Raw genomic sequence first — 19,766 nt, 5'->3', positions numbered from 1 at the left:
CTGGGCATGGAGGGATTTTTGGGCCTTCGTAGTCTGTTGGCAAGAGTGTGTGTATGCCACTTGCCCAAGTTTACCAGATACTCCTGTGATATGTGTACACATCTTCGTAGTTAGAATTTAGCCGGTAGCACCTTGATTTCTTTGGACACAGCTGGCCTTGAGTTCAGCAGAATGTGATATGCCCTAATGGATGTTCCAAGATCTGTGGACACCTTGAATTTGAGCTCTGTCACCTCCATTCCCTGCCCTCCTCAGCAGAAACAAACCTGAAGACTCTTTAGCAGACTTCAATAATGAATGGGTTTCTCTCTCCTCCCCCCTTCCCTCCAGTTTCACTCTCATCAGCTGTTTCACATCTTTGTGGTTGCTGGCGCTTTTGTTCACTTCCACGGCGTCTCAAACCTCCAGGAGTTCCGTTTCATGATTGGCGGAGGCTGCAGTGAAGAGGATGCACTGTGACACCTTCCAGAAGCCGGGGACTGTGACCCTGAACAGGCCTGCAGTGTCTGCAGGCCTCCCTTACTGGCCATTGATGCCAGTGCCAGAGGAGCCCCAAAACTTGGACAGCCTCGTGGGCTTTGTGATGCCCCTGGGGCTCCACCTGGTACACGACTGAGAAGAGAAAAACAAAAATAAATCATACCTCAAAGGATGGAGTGCATCAATTTGGAGAAAAGGAGAAATGGCCCAAACCCTGACTTATAATTGGGATCTACTGATTGAGGGCTCTGCACTACCTTGGCAAACTGGCTTCTGATCCGTGTCACATTTTTTTGTAGAAGATGGGAACACAGTTTAGCTGGTGGTTCGTTCTTCTCCCTTTCTCTCTCAAATCAATAATACAAACCAATTTAGGTGAACATTTATATCCTATTAAAGGGTGGGAATGTGATTTTAGATGTTCTTTTGGGAGAACAAAGAAATTAATGTAAATAAGATTTCTAACTTACTGTTTAAAATAAGAATTTATATAAATGTTTAAAACATAGGGGTACGGGAGGGAGGGGAATTTTGTATAGAATGAAACATGCAAGTACCACACACTGTTTCAATTTTGCACAAAGTGACTGTAGGAGGATCAGGTGATGGCCCCAGAATGTATAATGCCTTGGTGCACCAAGGTGCCTTCTAAAGGCTGGCATACCTTGGACCCTGTGGGGCAGAAAGTACAGCTCCAGCCCAGTGATCACATGACCACTCTCATGTCTGAGAGCCTTTGGGAGTCCCAAGGTAGAGGGAAGCTGTATGTGTTTTCTCAGTGGAAGCAGCACGTGAATGGCTGACAGGATGTGTTAGATAAAGGCTCTAGTTAAGATATCACTTGAGAGACTGGTTTTCTGTGCTGAGAGTGACCCCTTCTAAAGAGCAGAGCCATTTACTTGGGAAAGTCAATTATGCCAGCAAAGGGGTAGTGGAGACAGTGGGGGGGTGGAGCAAGCCCAGAGGCTGATCTGATTACTTCCTGGCATCCTATTCAATTTTGTGGTGATTTTTATCTGCAGGGATGTGACAGTTTTCCATATCTTTGCTGTGGAGCTCTGGAACGCCCCAGAAATTTCCTTCTGTTAAAAGCACTGCCCTAACTACCCTTCCCCCTCTTGGGAATACAAATGGACTTTTCCCTGGCTTCATAGTTCCTGGCATGGAGCCAGCCACAAAAGAGACTCCGACTTGCCCAGGTGCCTCCTGAGCTCATTTACATAGGTTGGGAGAATGCTTCCTTTGGATCAGAAAAGGTAAATTTCACCTCTGGCACCACTGTCTTAGTAAGCCTAGTCGTGACACACATATCAGCTGTCCTTGAACAAGAAAGCCAGTAGAACTCTTGTAAAGCAAGGTCTAGTACCCACCTTGGAGTCATCAGTATTCCCTGAACCCCAATTTTTGGGGATAGCATGGTGGGAAGTTGTGAAAGAAAATGGTATGTTATTGCCAGGGAGTCTGGTACAGCTGTATCTTTAAAGAGCTGCTAGAAGTAGAAAAAGGGTTGCTCATGCCCCAGAGGTACCCTGTTACGGTGTCAGGGAGAGTGGTAGGGGAAGGATCTGGTTCATAGAATTCTAATCTTGGCTCACAGACAAACCACCAAAATAGCACTTGAGTATTAGGTTACTTGCTGTCACCCAAGACTTCAGGTGATTGAGTTACATCTTGGGGATTGTGGGTTTTAGAACTAAGCATTGAAGCCCTGAGCACAGGGGCTGGCACCCTCCAGTAGGTGTTTGGTGTATGGGAAGGGTCTCCTATGCAGGAGAGCGTTTTCTTGGTTATTAATCTCCTTTCTCTCCCCTTCCAATCTCCAGCAAAAGCTGGGAACCAGGAAGAAGGACTCCATTGTAGAACTGGGGAAGAACTTGAAAGTATTTTGGTTCTGGGTAAGGTCACTGCCTTGGGTGCCGGGGGACCCAGCAGAAGACTTGAGTGGGTGAACTGGTGCCGTGCCTGGCAGAATAAAGAACAGTATTACTCCCTTTGAGGGAATAGTCCAGCAGGGCAGTGGCCATCTGGAAGGAAGGACACTTAGTCTCATGGAAGCAACAGCACATATCAGAAGCCAGGCTTGCTCTTTGGTCATGCACTTTGGGATACAGGGTATAAGATGCAGCCCTGTGACAACACCAACAGAAGTAGTAGTTTCTGGGCCCAGTCACCCCACACCCCAAAGGAGGAGCTGAATCTGGTTCAACATAGCACAAACTGTTAGGAAAAATGAAATTAACATCAGTGATGTGTAATCCAGTAAAAATCTCCCTCTTGAGGGTGTGTGTGCGCGAGTGCGTGTGTGTGCCCCCATTTATATGTGTGTGTCTGTGTGCAGCTCACTACCAACAGCCTCACCGTGCACTTGGTCTTCACAGTGCTTGCTGAGAACTCTCACCAGGTTGGCGCCTGAATGCCTTACTCTCAGCATCAGAGGCTTGCTTGCTCTGTGCAGATTTTTAATTTTCTTTGTTGGCCCAAGGCTGGTTAGGACCTCTCCAGCTTCATTCTTTCACCATTAAATAGTGGCCTTTTTCAGTATTTTCCCCCTTCCCCTTTATAAATTGCTGAAGCCACAAAGCACATTTTGGGGATCATAGAAGGTTGGGGTTCCAGAAAGGCCTCTGTGTGATGGTTCCATTCACCATGGGATTTCCCTTACTTGCTGTATTCTCAACTTCTAATAAAAAGAACCAAATGGAATATCCACATTTGTTGTGTACTGTCTTACTGCCTCAGCTTACCTCCCTTGAAGCCTTAATTTAGACAGTGAAGCTTAAGAAATCGTCAGAGACTTCCCATTCTGAATGCACAAATCAAAGTTATTTATGCCCAACTCACTTTTCCTGACCTTCCTTAAGCTTTCATTACAACTGGGACCAGGTTTAGAGTGGAGGGGAGTGCTAACTCCAAGGGGTAGTTCTTAATTTATGATTAAAGTTTATCAGAATAATACCTAAAATAATGGATACTTTATGTGAAGGTTTCTGTTGAAGGACTCTTGGTATCTCAGAGAATCGTAACCACCTCCCTGTGCCCTGATCAGTACTACTCATTTCCTGGGTTGAGTAATACTCAGAAAGGCCAAGTGTGACTTGTGCCAGCACTCTTTACAATAAGAACACCGTTCGGATTAAATCTCATGTGTTGACCTAAAGGTTTGGGGGTTTGTTAACCCTTTGTGTAATTTAAGAAAGAGGAATTCCAACCCCTTTGCCTTGGGTAAATTGTCTTTGCAAGGGAATTTCCAGTATTTGAATTCTATCTCTCTCTCTTTTTTTTAAAGATTTATTTATTTTAGAGCATGAGCGGGAGGGGCAGAAGGAGAGAGAGAACCTCAAGCAGACTCTGTGCTAAGCTTGGAGCCAGATGCGGGGCTCAATCTCATGACCCTGAGATCATGGCTTCAGCTGAAACCAAGAGTTGGACGCTTAACCGACTGCAGCACCCAGGCACCCCGAGTTCTCATTTTTAAGCATAGATACAACTTTAGGGTTTCCCCATATATTATCTGGGTATAGAACATGGATCTCATTCTGCTCTTTTGAGGGCTTATAAAGAACCATTTGGTTTTTTCCTAGTTTTTTGCTAAAAACTGTATGCTCCCATTCTCAGGTGATGATATTGCATGATAATTGCCGTGGGTATTGCGAAGGAAATAAAGGACAAGTTTGAATTTTGACTGTAGAATGCTAGGGCTCTGGGGTTCCTAAAGAAGCCCTTGGGCAGTGTTGCTTTACAATTTATCCTAAAAAAATATCCTTGTCTCTAGAATATTTTGCTTCAGTTACAGCGTGTTCTGTGTTTTCTTTCACTCATTGGTTATGAACTATTGACCTCTACTTCTTGTGTCCTTATGTATGAAGTTTTTCTGCCTTCAGTGATGTGACTTAGAAACAAGGAGGTCCGTCTGATTCTTGTAACTTGTGATGGCCTGGAGCAGGGATCGGGGAAACTGAGGAAGCAGGGAATCTAGCCGCAGGAACATGAAAACCTCTCATAGCCCACCTCCCATCCCTGCCTTGGCTATGCTGACCTAGAACAAGAGGTAGGTTCAGGGTCAGGTTTCTGCCATTTGCCAGTGACATGGGCAAGAGGTAGTTTATTTCCCTAGTGTCCCTTTTCTCACCTTTTGAAATGGGCTTATATTCTTCGCATCTTTCACTGAGATAAACATTTCTCAAACTTTCCATAGTGATTGGCGGGCATTTCTGCCAAACTCTTGCTCCAATTTCTTCCTGTTGTGACCCCCTCCCCGATATTTACTTCTCTCGCTTTAAGATACTTCCATTCCCTTGCCCTCCTGAATCAGAACTTCATTTAGCATTGTGAAGTGGTGAACTGTTTTTACCTGAAAGCACTTCTATTAAAATGTACAAAATTACTAGGTGGATCTAGTGGTTAATTTATCCCTGGTACTGAAGAAGGAGGATCTGACAGCAGCTTTGAGTTCTTGGTCATTTAAGAAAAGAGATTTCGAGATTCTAACAGAATCTTGTCATTTATTAAATGGCTTTGGTTTTTGTTTTTTGGTTTTTTTTTTAAAGATTTTATTTACTCATGAGAGAGAGAAAGAGAGAGAGGCAGAGGGGAAGCAGGCTCCCAAGGAGCAGGGAGCCCGATGCGGGACTCGATCCCAGAACGCTGGGGATCATGACCTGAGCTGAAGGCAGACGCTTAACCATCTGAGCCACCCAGGCGCCCTAAATGGCTTTGGTTTTAACTTTGTTCATCCGAGATCAGTGATGGCTCTTTAGCTTGAGTGAGGCTGCCACCTGCTGTCTGTTAGTGGTTATGTTGAAGAAAGGAAGACTATTTGTTCGGATCTCCGAAGCTCACAAGAATCTTCCCGTTCTCCCAGGTGAGGAGCAAGGTTAGTTTATCAGAAAGGTTAGTTTATTCCTTCCATTTGTTCTAAAAGTGATTTCCCAATTTTACAGTCTCCTCCTGGCCATCCAAAGACATGGGGATGAAGTAGACAAAACAAGGCCAGGAGCTGCCCTGCACTTCCTAATCTTGGATTTTCAATGACCTAGCCAAGATAGTTGATAAATTTGCCTGAAAATGCTCTCCGTGGGTGGGCAGGGAAGACAGGCCTTTCAAAACACAGGATTGCTGTCCTAGAGAGAAAGACTAGCAGCCTGTGTCTGGGAGTTGGTAGAGGTCAGATGCTGTTGGAGCCCAGAACATTTATTAATGCCAAAGCAAGGCAGAGGGGTGGCCGTGGACCCTGGGTGCTGTTGGTGGTGGAGGCGCTGGAGCAACAGGTAGGAAGTGTTCATGCTGCCATGCCTGTCACGATCAGGTCTTCTTGACAGGAGGGTGGGGAAGCTCTGAGCTGTGGCATCTGAGGGGGCTGGAGAAAGGGTTCCCCGCTGCATTCTCACCCACCTGTGCCAGATGGACACCTGTGATCTTTGCCTATTGTTCTTGGCATCCACATTGTCATTTCTTGGTCCACTCTCCCCTTCCAACCCCAAATGAGGTAATAGACTAATAGTAGTTAACATGTAATTTGTGCTTACTATATGCCCGGCACACTGCATGAGTATCACATTCGAACTTCACAGAGCTCTTTCAATAATTTGCAGCCAATTTTCAAGGCTATGCTTCAGTTTCCTGGTCTATAATATGAGACTAATAACAGTACCTACTTCAGAGGATTGTTGCGAGATTAAATGAGTTAATACCTGTTACCGTGCTAGCCATTCCTAGCATTATTTTCCCACGTAAACTGGCTGAGCAAGTGAGCTTGAGTCACTCTCTTCTCTGAGGCTCCACTTCTTCAGCTATAAATGGGGCTGTTAATGCCTACCTCACAGGCTTGTTGTGAGACTAAATGGTGAAAGTGACATCATATAATCAGTAATGTAAGGCATTTTACAAATACTGCAATTAATGCATTATTCAAACTTGGCCCACTCTACAGGGAAATGGGGCCATTTGCTGGTGGGAAGCTTGTACTCTGAATTGTGGAGGGCTGGGGAGAAGGGTCTTCCGAGGCCCTGGACGCTGTCCATGCTTATCTTGGGGCTTGGCTGGACCTCCTCATTGGAGGTTGGTTGAATTTAAAGTCCTGAGGCCACCTCAGAATGTCTACATGGTTCTGCCTTTTAGTGTTGCTCTCACTGTGGGGGCTGCTATCTCTCGGGAGCCAGGTCTGCGGGGGAGGGAGGAGGAAGCTTCAGGGCCTTGAGACCCTGGGGGAGGTGTGCATGTGGAGAGTAAGTTCCCAGATAGAGCTCCCCTCCTGGTGGACTCTGCTGTGCATGGTGGAATGTTCCTCGAAATGCCAACCCCAGGGATAGAGTCAGGTAGTCTTTTTATTTTATTTTTTAAAGATTTTGTTTATTCACTTGAGAGAGACAGAGAGACAGAGCACAAGCAGGGGGAAAGGCAGAGGCAGAGGGAGAGAGAGCTGGGAGCCTGACATGGGGCTCCATCCCAGGACCTGAAGATCAAGGTAGTCTCTTTTATAAAGATAAGTGGCTAGAAAAAGACCACTACGGGATGCGGAGCTCCTGGGGAGGCTAGAGCTAGCCTTCAGGAGAGCCCTCACCATGCCACTGTGAGGGACTGTGCTTTGTCCTGCGACTTCTGCTTGGCTGCCACTATGCCTCCACCTCCCGTGTTCTCTCACCTTTCAGGGCAGCAGCTGCATATTTTACCCTCTTGGCTTTTTCTTAGATGCAGAAGTTTCTGTACATTAACATTTTGTAAAGACATTTTTTAAGTTTTTAATAGCAATAGTTTGTAGACATGCCACAGTAATATAAAAGGATTTAATACCTGTTCCTGTTCTGGGTTTTTCCCACTACTAGTTACATCCTTGCCCCCGCCCCCCACACACACGCCCGTGTGCACGCACACACACTTTTTTGAGCGGCAGCTAGGAAATTGACCTACCCCCCCACCATGCGTCTCATTTTGAGAAAGTTCTATCTCAGGTGGGGGCATGTTCTTCATCTCATTTCTGCTGTGGGCCTCATTCTGCCCCTCTTTCTCAGTAGCTTTAAGTTCTTGGGTTCTACTGAAGACCAACCAGGTTCATTAGGAACAGCTGACCCTTGGCTGGGTCTGGACTTCTGGAGAATAGATGCAATTAAATTCTTTTGTTTTGGTCCAAGTTGAGCTCGCGCTGGACTCCTGAAGAGGTGGTAAGAAGGATGGTACTAGGCACCCCGGAAGGTCTTTGAGAAGTGGTTTCTGGTTCCATCCGGCAATCTCAGGAGGCAGGGACCATTAGCTCAAGATTAAGATGAACAACCCAGGCGTAGTGAGGTGGATCCCACGGCAGGTGCTGACTCTTTAGAATGTCTCTGGAAGGATCATCTTGTCAAAACAAAGGTGAGACTGGGCGGGTGTCACCGCAGCAGCTGGGGTGGTAGCACCCAGGCACACAGAGGCAGCAGGAGCATGGGGAGCGGGGCTGAGATGTGTGAGGTGCCACCACACTCCTGGGCATTTTCCTGTGAACCCAGGCCAGAGATGAAAGGGTAGCATTCAAGATGAGGCAAGGAATAGAGAGGAGGGTCTCTGGGACTAATAGGCAAAAACCTGGGAAAGAGGGAAATCCAGAAAATGGAAGAGACACTGCCACTGCCATCTTTTTTAGACTGCCTGTTTTGTAGGGGAAAGTAGAGGCTGTGCACTCAGCCCAGAACCAGGCTCAAGCCTCTGCTTGTCCCTAGTCTTATAGTGGCCGTGGAGCCATCCTCTTAGAATGACTCTGGGGAAGCCATCAACTCTAGACGCTCCTCTGATGTGGATTATTTGTGACAGTCATATCCAGCAAAGACAATACCATGTATAAGGCCCCCAGCTTGAGGTCTTAAGCTAAAAGCACCCACTCAATTAATGTCGGTCACTATTAGTATTTTGCATATAATGGTTTCCTCCTATTTGCTCAGATCATTCGGAGCTAAGTGCAGTAGTAATGAAGGCAATATGGGGAAGCTGTGTTTTAAATCACTGAGGGCCCAAACCCTAGGAAATTTGGCCCTCAGCTCCTGGTTGACTCAGTATGTAACTGCCCCAAGGGCCTAAACGCCAATGCACACGCATGAATGCATTCCACGGAGGTGCACAAGCACAAGTGCATTCCTAAGTGTCCACTCAGATCTGCAAACGCACAGGCACCGCCCCAGAGCTGGGGATTTGAGAATGAAGACCAAGCCCCGCCCCCTTTCCCCTGCCTCCAGCTCTCACCTCTGGATGGAAGGCATGGCAGGAATCTGGTCTCCTGCGAAGCTTCTGGGAGCGCATCCTGTCACACTTGACAGAGGCATTATGTGCAGAATTCACTGTTAAGGCGAACACCTCATGACAGGAGCGGATTCTGGAGATTCTGGAGACTAAGTTTGGGAAGAACCTACCCTTGGTGGGACCAGCTGCCTTGCAGAAGACAGCACCCAGGGGCGGGGGAGGGAAGGGTTGGGGAATAAATCACGATGCCCTGGGGGAAGGGTGGGATGCTGTGGTGGGGGAGGCTGGCTTCGCCTCTCAGAATCTGAGCCCCTCAAGGACATCTACACCACCATCCCTCCCTCAGCCCACATATCCTGGAGGTTGGAAGGATATATTTGACTTCTGTAGCCTCCTGCAGGACTAGTGGGAAGATGCTACAGTCACAGGTGGGGTCTGTCACCAGGAGCAGAAGGTTACTACTGGGAATCTGTTGCATCACAAATATCCTGCGGCAAAGAGACAAGCGGGTCGCGGAACTTCTCTATGGCAGGCCGACTTTGAGCTTCTAGGGAATTTCTGGAGACTTATAGTGTGGAGTTGGGGTGGCAGGGGAAGGAACAGAACCACGAGGCCAGTCAGATCAGGAGCAGCTGCAGGGACAGTCCTAGGCAATGAACTCAGTCCTCTGGGCTTATTTTACCCACAAGCCTTTGCAGTTGTACTGCTTCCTAGCCGATTGGAGGTGAGGACGTCCAAACTGGGATAATTCTTGAGAGGGAAAGGACTTGTTATTAATATATTCAGGGACAACAGACATGAATCAAGACTGTCCCAAGCAGATAGGGATGTGTGGCTGTCCTGGCTTTGGGTGACTGTGGCGGGGGCCCGCCGTGCGGGAAGATGCAGTGCTCGAGCTTGGCCACAAGGTGGCACAGCGCGCCCGCACACGGCCCTGGAGGCCCGGCAGAGGGAGGGAGGAAAGGGTTATAGGGAAGGCCTGTTCCGCCCAGGGCCTGGTGCGTTACATAACAGCGGCTGCCACTTCCTGAGCATTTCCTATGGGGTGGAAGATTTCTCTCTCTCACACACACGCTTGACCTTCACCACTCCGAAGGACGTTGTATTGTTCGTGTTTCGCAGAGGAGAACACAGAGGCTGGAAGAGGTGAGGTAACTTGCCCAAGGTTACAGGGCTAGGAAGCAGCAGAACCAGTTTCTGAATCTGTCTACTCTCAAGTCTGTGCCTCACACCAGACCATTTACTTTATCTTCACGACAAGCCTTTGAGATAAACGAGTCACAGTAGTTCCCAGAAAACCGCTCTGGTGAGGTTAACATCCACCCGACATCACGTACTAGTATGACCGTCCTGTGCCCCAGTCTGAGGCGTTACACTAGAAAATAATTCCCTTGAGGTCTGGGGAGCCTCAGGGACATCCTGAGAAGCCCCTGTTGAATGGCAAAGCTGGCTGAGTGGACACCCTGGAGGAGGCCCAGGACGGAGTTTCACTAGTCGGGAGGTCCCCGAGGTCGGGGTGGGAGTCAGCAGGAGAGAAGTTTCTGTCAGGCGTCCCTGCCCTCCCGGGCCAGGGCTTGGCAGAACCGGTCGGATCTAGCTCGGATGTAGCTCAGATGGAGCGGCCTGCGCACAGGAGAAGGCCTGAGTCTAGGTGGGGCCCGCACTCGGGCTCCAGGCCTGGGAGTGGAGAGGCCAAGTGTGATCTGACAGCGCTGGGAGCCCTCCTCCAGCCCGCCCACTCCTGAGAAGGTCCTCGAGCTTGCCCGTTTCTCTGCACAGACAGGTTTCTGGGGGACAGCCGACTGGTTTCTTTCCTCAAAGCTATCCTTGCCTACCATGCCTTCCAAGGGCTTGCACATGCTGCTGAGCTTGCGTGGCTTTGACACTGAACTGCTGGGGGCTAAGCAGGTGTGTGTGAGACCCACACTGAAGGGGTCACCGAGAGAGGCTGTGGGAGCCTTTCTTCTGGGCGGGATGGCTTTGGAGCCCGAGGTGGGGTGGGTAGGCCTAGATCTGGCCTCGGGACCACCTTTCCCCAGTTCCCTTAAGACAGCACACCAAACCGTCCAGTGCCCCCAGCCGGCCTACCCTCTGCCTCAGCCTGTGCTTCCTTCACTGAGGAAAAGGAGAAGCAAAGACCGTGGGAGGCCGGCTGGGGACAGGCAGAGCTGCCCTGGGGCCTTACTTCTGGCAGGCTCCGCACTCAATGATCCCGTTGGTCTCCTGGACGGCCGTCTGGTGCACAAACACAGGGTACTCCGTGTCGCAGGGCTGCAGCACGTCCTGTTTCTTGTGCTTGTGGGCTGCAGGCAGACAGAGTCACAGAAGGGAAAAGGGCAAATGAAGAGGGCCCGAGGCAGCCGTGTCTGTGGGGGTCTCGGCTGCAGCACTGCCGAGGCAGGTGCCGGCATCACGCAACCGAACAGCCCTTGGTCTGCGTGCATGCGGAGGGTGCCCTTGTCGGCAAGCTCTCGGGGCTTGTGGAGGAGAGGTGGGGTGGAAGGAAGACAGGGAAGGAAAAGGAAAGGAGTGAGTGAAGCAGACGGGAGCATGGTGGAGAGGGCAGCAGGCAGGGCCCGGGGCCTTGGCTCTCGGTTGTGCGTGATTAGCACATAGCCCCGCGACCTTGGGAAAGCCACCTCCTCTCTTTGGCAGCCTGATCCTCAATGTAAGCTGGCTGGTTGGGAGAGGGGTGGACGTGGACCTCCTGAAAGCTCCAATCGGCACTGATATCCCGGGTGTGAGAGGAGAGCAGAGGCAGGAGGAGTGCCAAGGGGCGGCTTGAGGAGACTTTGGTCCCTTAATCCTATGACACCTCCCCCCCTTCATTGTATACAGGTGACATTCCTGAAGTCTAGCTACAGTGCTGTGCACATGCAGCTCCCGGACAAGCCCTAGCTGCTCCCTAAGGCCCGTGGCCAGTGATGAGCAGAGCAGGAAGGGCTGAGCGCTTGACTGCCGGGGTCTGGGAGACACAGCTCCCAGCCTCTCCGCTCCTTAGTGGTGCCCTGAGTCCACTCAGGGTCAAAGGATGGAGTGAACAGGACTCGGCAAAGGAAAAGCTGAGGCCCTGGCAGCCCCGTCCTGGAGGATGCACATTTGCGCCTGAGGTGAGCAAAAAGCAAACCAGGGCTGGTTCACGGGCTGAACGACATTATTTTGTTCAAAATAGCAGCACTGTTTTGTTAACACAGCACTTCTGTTTCTTCCAGACACTTCTCATGCGTTTCCTATGCTCTCAGGGCCTATCTGCAGAATAGGGAGGGTGGGCAGAATCACCCCTATTTCATAGACCCCCATCTCAGGGTCACATAGGGCTTAGTAGGAGAACTCCCAGACCCAGAAACTTCCCACTAGACCTTGAAGGCAAGAGGGGAGGCCAGTCTGCGGGCAGAGAAGTGCTGACTGAGAGGAAGAACCGGTGTTCAGTCGGGGGCTCTGCACACTTGGTCAGGTACCACCAGACCTTCCAGGGCTGCTGCTGGGCACTCGGCTGTCTGGGCCCCTCAGAATCTGGGAGGGGGCACCCTAGCTAAAGCCTGCAGAAGCCTGGGGGCTGGCTTCGCTCCTTCCCGGGCCCCGTTACACTGGCCTCGTCCCCAGTGGGGGCTGGCTCAGGGCTGGGCCGGTCACCTGGGCCTGTCACACTTTGTGTGGGTAGGTTATCTCCGTGACAGCGAATAGTAACAATGCCAACAACGACAGGGTGGAGTAGGCTTCCACACAGCTGGGAAAGGGCCGCAGGGCCCCCCTCAGTCCATGTCCTTGGACTCTAAGTCCAGCGCTGTTCACTGAGGACAGGGATGGGTGGCTGGACCAGGCCTCCCAGGCAGGAGGGAGGAGTTCCTGGGGCAGCTGCCCTGAAAGTGAGAGATTCTAAACAAGCAGATTGAGGGAGATCATGCTCAGAGTTCGCAAGATGCAGCTGCTAGCAGAGAGAGAACGACAAGGAGGGGAGCCGTGTCCCCCCAGCCTGTGTTTCCATGCAGAGGGGAGGAGGGACCTGTTTCTAAATGGGCTGTGACACGTGGTTCCTGGTTCCTGTCACAGACACCATCAGGAAGCCAAACTCTTAACAAAAATGGGGTGGGGAGTACAGCCCAGGCAGTGGAGATGTTCCAGAACCCCATGGAAAAGGCTCTATTGACACGGAGGGGTTGAAAGGGACCAGTTAAACGAGACAGTCTGTGTGGTAGGGAGCCCCCAGCTACCCAGAGAGTGGAAGTCACTGACTTCCTTTTGCATTTAAAGATCAAGTGGCCTCACTCTCCCGGGGGTGCAGTCCGGAGTCACGGCTGGCTGAGAGGACATTTCTTTGGTTTGTGGTCAGGCCTGTGGAGGGCATTGTCCTCAGACATAAGGTCACAGGAGATATATTATCCCCACAGGAGATATAGTGTCCCGGTCACCAGACCAAGGCCTTCACCTGCCCCCACCTCCAGCCCCGAGCGCTGCTGAGGGCTTGGAGGATATGTGAGCTGGAGGCACCCCCGTTTTCTGCTCCACGAGGAGACCCGGCGGCTGCTTACCTGCTCATGGTCACCGCCACTGGGCCACATCACCCTCTTTCCCCTTGGGAATCATAAGTGATCTCACCCAAGGAGATGGCTGGAGGGTTTTGTTTGCCCTGGGGGAGGATTGTACTTGTGTGGGATGAGATCTGGGCGACATCCCCACCCCTTAAGGAATGGGGCTTTCGATTGGGAGAGGCCCTCTGAGTTGGGGTGTCCCCGGATGAAGAGGCTCTCCCTTGGATGCCCGCCTAGGATGGAGAGCCGAGGACAGGCCCCTTTTGCAGTCCCTCCCCGCACCTCCTGAATCCTCCGCAAAGGCTACTCACAGTGATGGAAGACAGCTTTGGCTATCCAGGACATGAAGCCCAGCACAGGGTGGGCATGATGTCACACGAAGGGCAGGATGGCACGGGGTGGCGATGTCGCATGGGATGATGAATGATGCCACATGGAGCGGTGGTGTCCCGAGATGGTGGTGTGATGTCACGCAGAGAGGTGAGGGGAGCCAGGAGTGAGGGGGGAGGCCATGAGAGAGGGCCCAGCAGGGGGAGATGGGAGCCACGGGCTCTCAGGAGTCCCCATCCCGCCTGTCATCTGCCCAGAGGTGACAGGTTCCTACTGAGATGGCTCTGCTAGGAAACACTCCCTTTTGCAGTCCTGCGTACTCACCCTCAGCCCCCTGGTCCACACGCCGGGAGCCCCAGGTGCTCCACTCCAGCAGCAGCCTGTCAGACGCAGAGCTGAATCTCCGAAGACCGACATGCCCTCCCCACCCGGGCCCAGGCGGCTGGAGCACCGGCGCTCCCTGACGGCCCCTGGTCCGGCCTCGCTCCTCCAGGCCACCCTCTCCCCTGCTTGGGGCTCCTGGGTGAGCAGAGTATGTGGGGGCAGGCGCCAGACACCCGGGGTTCCGGGGACCTCCTGCAGCTCCTGCTCGAAGGGCTCCCTCATGCGGCTCACCTGCACCAGGCCCCCCGGCCCCCCCCGGCCCAGACGCAGACCCCACTCACAGCAAGAGCTCATTCACCAGCCACCGGGTCGCAGTCAGGAGGGCAGAGATGGGCTGGGAAGGAGGGGGGACACACGGTCAAGCCCAGGCCCCGGGCAGGGGTGCTCCCCTGGGCACCGCCACTGAAGACCACAGCTGGGGGTGGGGGAGGGGCTGCCGCCGCCTCCGCCTCCCACCCCTTCCCAGCAGAGGGGGCCTTTACAACTGAGTTATCTGATAAAGTCCTACTGTAGGGCGGGCACTTGGGGTTAGCCCATGCCCATCAAGACTAGTCGAGTTCTCTTCCTGAGGAGCCACTTGGGGATGTTTCTGGGATCCTTTAGGATGTGTGTGAAAGCCCTAGCAAGTGAGGGTAGGAACAAAGCAACGCAGGGACTAGGACTGCTCTCTCTGCCAGAGGCCCATTAGCTCACCAGACGGCCAGAACAATTCCCTGAAGCCCGGGAGAAAAGACTGACAGGCCTGGGGTGGGGGCAGGCTGAGGATAGGGAGCAGGGGTGCGGGGTGGGGGGGGAGGAGGTGCGACAGGACTTTCTGATCCGAGTCAAAAGTGGGGTCCTGAGGCTAGCGGGTGGGAAGAAAGGTCTGGGGTGACACTCACGCTGACCAGGGGCCGGGCGGCACTGGGGTGGTGACTCAGGGGTCTGCACATGGCCTGGTAGTCATACATGGTCACTCTGAAAATCAGAAACAGGATCTGGGGAGTCAGACTTTCCCCCACCTTTCCCCGCCCAGGGGGAGTTTGCGGCAGGGTTCCCATTCACCAGGTTCCTGAGGGTGCGGGAGTGAGGATGTGCTGATCAGACAATTTCATCTCTGCACTTTGACTGCTTTAAAGACATCGAACAGCAAATTCGGTTTTCCCTCTAAGGGCCCATATGACCTTATACCCCTCTCCACCTCATGTCTAGTCTCCGGCTTCAGAAATGTTGCTTTGGGAGCTCTTTGGGGCTTTCACCATGGGTTGTTGAGGTCAGGATCCTGATATCTGTCGGGACCAGTTAGCATCAGCTCTTGCCTTTTCTGTGTATATTCAGTCTGGGGAGAACCACGTCCCACTTACTGGCTGAACACCCCCATGCTGAGCAGCTGGGTCATGAGAGCGCCATCCACCTCCCCCAGGAATCTTCCCATCTGTGAGGGAGAGAGAGAGAGGGGGAGAGAGAGAGAGAGAGAGAGAGACAGAGAGAGATGGATAGGGAGGGAGGGATGGGGAGGGAGAGAGATAGGGAGGGAGAGAGATAGGGAGGGAGTGTGGGAGAGACAGGAGGGAGAGGGGGAGGGGGGAAAGGGGGGCACAGAGGAGGAGGCAGAGGAAGAAAGAGAGGGGGGGGGAAAGGGGGAGGAGGGGGGAAAGAGGGGGAGAGAGGGGGAGGGAGAGAGATGGAGCGGCCAGGGCTCACTGCTGAGCTCCTGACTTCAGGGGTGGGTTGGGTCTCCCCTATAGATACCTTTCAACAGAATCAGAATTGTACCCATTCACCGGCTCCCTCCCCCTTTAACAGGCTCCCCTGCCGTATTCTCTATCTTAGTGCTTTTCACTTAGTTGGCCATGAAATCAATCTAGGGGTTACAATTGGATTTTTTTTTTTTTTAGAAGGCACAGAATTCCTTTGAACAGTTTGGTGTGAATTGTGTGTAGTCAGGTTAAACAGGGTTTTGTGAAATTTGATTTGTATGGTGTGTGTCTATGTCCTGGATCAGATGTAACATGTATCTCTTTCTGTGAGTCATGGTCAAAGAAGGTTCAAAAGCAGCACTCTGCTCTGTCACGCTGGCATCCTTATGGCCCAGCCAAATACAGTTTGAGAGTTCTGGAGCTGCCTTTGATCTCCCTTCCCTCCCTCCCACCCCCCTTCCCAATTAATCAATGTGCCCTGCGGGTTTGTCATTCACCTTCGGACTCCTGGACAGTGACTTAACCCAGACCTTTGTCCTCCCAGCCACCCACTCCACCCTCCTAACGGGGCTCTCTCCCAGTCCCCAGTCCTGCTGCCAACACAGTTGGGATTTGATTTCTCTCTCTCTCTCTTTTTTGTTTCCTAAAGAACAAAAGAGGATCCTCCTTCCCCCTCCCTCGTCCCTCCTTCATGACCCAATCAACCAGCACTGGTGAGCACCCACCACTGTGTGCCAGGCCAGGCCTATCCCCCAAGCCCACAAAGTCCCCCAAGTCGGTTGACCCTCAAGCCTGCTGCTATGCTCTGGCTTCAGGCTGCCCTCCAGCCTCACCCCTATGCTGACCTCCCCGCCCGCCCTGGCCTCTTGCTTCTGCTGGTTTCTCAGCATGGCAGAGTGGAAAAAGCCTGGACTTCGGTATCGGATTTTGATTCAGATCCTGGCTCTAGCACTGCCCACTGCGTGGCCATGGCTCGGGTAGGGGATAGTGTGTGCCAAGCATCTGGAACACAGCGAGTGCTCCGTATGTGGTGGCCATGTGATAAGGAGCTGCTCTGGGCCTTGGCTCTTCTCTCTCCTTTGACAACCCTTCCCCAGTCCTCACTCCAAGGAGCTTTCCTTGTTGTCCTCCTCCAAGAAGTCTTTCTTTTTTCACCTTTCCAGCTGGACTTAAGGCTGCTCTCCTCTGCACTCAGAAACTGAGAAGCTAAAGACAAAGTCAGGAGGGGGTAGCCCAGAGAGAGCTGAATAGGATATGCAGGCTTGTCTGAGCTTTGTGCTCTCTTCGGCCAGAAGGCCCCTCTGTTCTGAGGCCTGAGAGGCTTCTTGGACCAGGGCAATGGACAGAGCAGAGGACAGCAAGGAGGAGTCGAGGGCATTTAAGGGAAAGAATAGCAAGTGGAAAGGTGTGAGGTATCCAGTCCTGCTGTTCTCCAAAGTGCAGCCCTGAAGCCACCTGAAGTTCCTTCAGCTCAAGCGATCCCTCTCCATCAGCGGCGGGTCGCTTTTTGCTGTTCCAGTGACCAGGTGTGTGTGCGTTCCTGCCTCACCAGACAGCGACATCCTACAAGGCAGACATCTACCTCCCTGCTTCCCACACACCACACAGTGTCTTGTTCGTGGTTACCATTCAGTGCATCTTTGCTGAAGGAACGCGTGAGTGAGCGGACAGGGGAATGAATGAGTGATCTGAGTACTCTCCCTGGGAAAGTGCAGTGGGGTGGAAATGAGGCTCCTGATGAGGCTGGCCCAAATTCCCACAAGGCTGTCCCCTTCTCTTTCCAAGCTCTAGGCTTATTCACCAACAACCCTGTGTTTCAGACACTTGATTCTGAGAAGACAAGCTCCTGGACACTGGAAAAAATGTACCCTCCTCTGTACATAGACAACGTGACTTTCTAGGATATGTCACCCTGACAGAGCATATCCATCCTCCCCTTCTTTAGGTAAGGCAGTCGGGACTTGAATTATGGAAGCAGTGTGTTCACCTAAAAGACTACATTTCCCAGACTCCCCTGTGGCTACGGCTGGCCAATGAAATGTGAACAAAGTTGCCCGGTGGGACATCCGGGAATCTGTTTAAAGGGAGAAGACTCTGTAGGAGGAACACCTCATTCATGGCTGTTGTCCTCCCCTTCTTCTTGTCTGGAAAATGGACAAGAAGACAGGAACTCCTATAGCCATGTTGTGATCTTGAGGATGGGGATGCTTGGCAACGAGGCCGTACCAGGCCTGGGCTGCCTTCATCTACTCTTTTATGTGAGAGAATAAACCTTTAATTTGGTTAAAACTCTATCATGGGGGCTCTGTTCCTGACAGCAGAACACTATTCCTAGCTGATGGTTTCATTTGAACTTCATCAGAGTGGATCAGTGCCTCAAATAGGTAGATTGACTTAGTTCCTGACTCTGCAAAGCCAAAGTCCAAACACTCAAACTGGAGTACCCTTGTCAGTTTAGGGCGCCCACACTGACTGTGGGGGTCTGTAGCCTCTTTCCAGCCACAGCGCTATACAAGGGCTCTAGAAGCTCCAGGTCCCTGCGTCCCCAAGTGCTACCTGCCTTTTAGGTTTGCTCACAGCGGGGCAGGGTTCCAATCCACTAATAAGCAATGGTCCTTTGGATCTGCCTGAGCTCTGGGGCTGCACCAAAAGGGCCTGGGGCTGCCTGTGTTTCCTGTCTGTAATGAGGCAGGAGTGTGTGCGGGGAGCAGATGGGGCAGGTGGTGGCAGAGAATGCAGAACTGATGAGTATTCCTGCTGGCTGGGCAGCAGCCCCGGGCATAGGCTAATGGGCATGCCCGTGTGAAGCTATGGTCCCCAGAGGAAAGGGGCACCAGAGGGTGGGTGGGAGGGCCCTTGACTCTTGGATGGAGCAGATGTGTCACAGCCTCTTACCCAGGGACAGCCTTCGTTTCTTCTCTAAAAACTTAAGGGGTGTGAGGATTAAATGAGTTACCAGAATGGCTCCTTGTGAGGACCAATTTCCTTTTGTCCCTTTCTCGTGTATTGCAACCCCCCCCGCCCCCCGCCCCATCCAGCTCCCCTGAGCGCTCAGTCTCTTGACAAGTGCCTTTGGCCCCACGGGGGGGGGGGGGTGGGCATTTTAGGACCGTGCTCCAGAGAGAGCCGCCCAGGGGGCTTCTGCCGTGATGGGCCAGCTCTGGGGCAGGTGGCCAGATGCATTTTTCTCGGGAGGCACCCAGCCTGAGCTGCCCTGTCCCCATGAAGGCTCTGCTGCCAGAGCCAGGGGGAGCCCGCAGACGTGCTGAGGCAGGCCATGAGGAGTGGGGGCTGGAGAGGCACGGTCTCCCCTGCGCTGCACCCACCATGCCCACTGCACTGGGAGTGACTGGAAGACAGCCTGCCGTGCTGAGTGGGAGCACTTGGTTGGTAGGTAGGTATATAGGGAGGCAGGGAGGGAGAAGGGGGAGCTGAGGAAAACAGGAGCTGAGGCTCAAGACAGACACATCAGAGGCCCTGTGAGGGCAGAAAGGGTTGCCCTGGTCTGAAGACAAGGTCAGCATTTTGGGCTGGGGGCAGGGAGGGAGAGGGTGCTGTGCCCTCCGAGAGATTCAACTCCTCAGGGAAAGACACCATGATGGGGCATCTGATTTTCTAGCTTTGCTGCCCCTGTGAGGTCCATTCTGAAGCTCTCCTGTGTAGGTGCTACCCACAGGCAAGTGATAGGACTTGGGGTCCCCAAATCCGGGGTGACAGATCCACTGTAAACATTACAGAGATCCACAGAGCTGTTGTCACTCTCTTGGCCCCAGCTGTCTGCTTCTCTTTCTAGGCCCCAGTAGAGGGATGTAACCCTGTCATCTGTAGTTCTTTATTATAAGAATGAGCCCTGAGCTGGAAGAGAGGCCCAGGGGGACCAAATGTTTAATCAGTAGGCCTGGAACACCACTAGGGCCAGGAGAGATCCAAGCCAGCCCTCCCTCCGGCAGACCGCAGATGGTGCCCTGGGGCTTCTGCACTCACCCTGTTTGCTGGGCAGGAGGGCCTCAGTGAGGAAGGGCTGGGGAGGACTTGGGGAAGAATCTCTGCATCTGGAGCAGGGACAGTCTTCTCTCCCCAGGCCCCTGGATGGACCTTGGCAGGGACAAAGTGTAGCCTGGACCTTCTGGCACATTAGCCCAGCTGGGAAAGTGCATCC

At 52.4% G+C, this 19,766-nt stretch overlaps 2 protein-coding genes across 7 annotated transcripts in view; one reads left to right on the top strand and one right to left on the bottom strand.

Annotated features, from left to right (window-relative positions):
* The window catches only part of ADIPOR2 (adiponectin receptor 2), a 95,588-nt gene extending 92,397 nt beyond the window's left edge, over nucleotides 1–3,191 (top strand). For 3 of the 6 annotated variants that reach the window (XM_078075435.1, XM_078075436.1, XM_078075437.1), the window contains 2 exons: nucleotides 331–855; nucleotides 1,503–3,191. In XM_078075435.1, coding sequence (XP_077931561.1) covers nucleotides 331–459 — 129 coding nt within the window. In that variant the 3' untranslated portion in view covers nucleotides 460–855; nucleotides 1,503–3,191. The remainder of the gene's footprint in view (nucleotides 1–330; nucleotides 856–1,502) is intronic. The other 3 variants (XM_078075439.1, XM_078075438.1, XM_078075440.1) reach the window with 3 other exon arrangements.
* A 4,148-nt stretch (nucleotides 3,192–7,339) lies between these two features.
* Nucleotides 7,340–19,766, bottom strand: part of CACNA2D4 (calcium voltage-gated channel auxiliary subunit alpha2delta 4) — a 123,964-nt gene continuing 111,537 nt past the window's right edge. Inside the window, exons 30-38 of the mRNA XM_036103050.2 lie at nucleotides 15,272–15,342; nucleotides 14,810–14,885; nucleotides 14,210–14,262; nucleotides 13,869–13,924; nucleotides 13,526–13,546; nucleotides 10,871–10,988; nucleotides 9,061–9,173; nucleotides 8,689–8,771; nucleotides 7,340–7,949 (exon numbers count right to left, since the gene is read on the bottom strand). Of these exons, the coding sequence (XP_035958943.1) occupies nucleotides 7,845–7,949; nucleotides 8,689–8,771; nucleotides 9,061–9,173; nucleotides 10,871–10,988; nucleotides 13,526–13,546; nucleotides 13,869–13,924; nucleotides 14,210–14,262; nucleotides 14,810–14,885; nucleotides 15,272–15,342 (696 nt within the window). The 3' untranslated portion in view covers nucleotides 7,340–7,844. The remainder of the gene's footprint in view (nucleotides 7,950–8,688; nucleotides 8,772–9,060; nucleotides 9,174–10,870; nucleotides 10,989–13,525; nucleotides 13,547–13,868; nucleotides 13,925–14,209; nucleotides 14,263–14,809; nucleotides 14,886–15,271; nucleotides 15,343–19,766) is intronic.

This window comes from Halichoerus grypus, chromosome 6 (genome assembly GCF_964656455.1).
Source record: "Halichoerus grypus chromosome 6, mHalGry1.hap1.1, whole genome shotgun sequence".
In the NCBI taxonomy this organism is placed as follows: Eukaryota; Metazoa; Chordata; class Mammalia; order Carnivora; family Phocidae; genus Halichoerus; species Halichoerus grypus.
The sequence above is the reverse complement of the archived record's forward strand: the minus strand, read 5'-3'. Positions and strand labels throughout refer to the sequence as shown.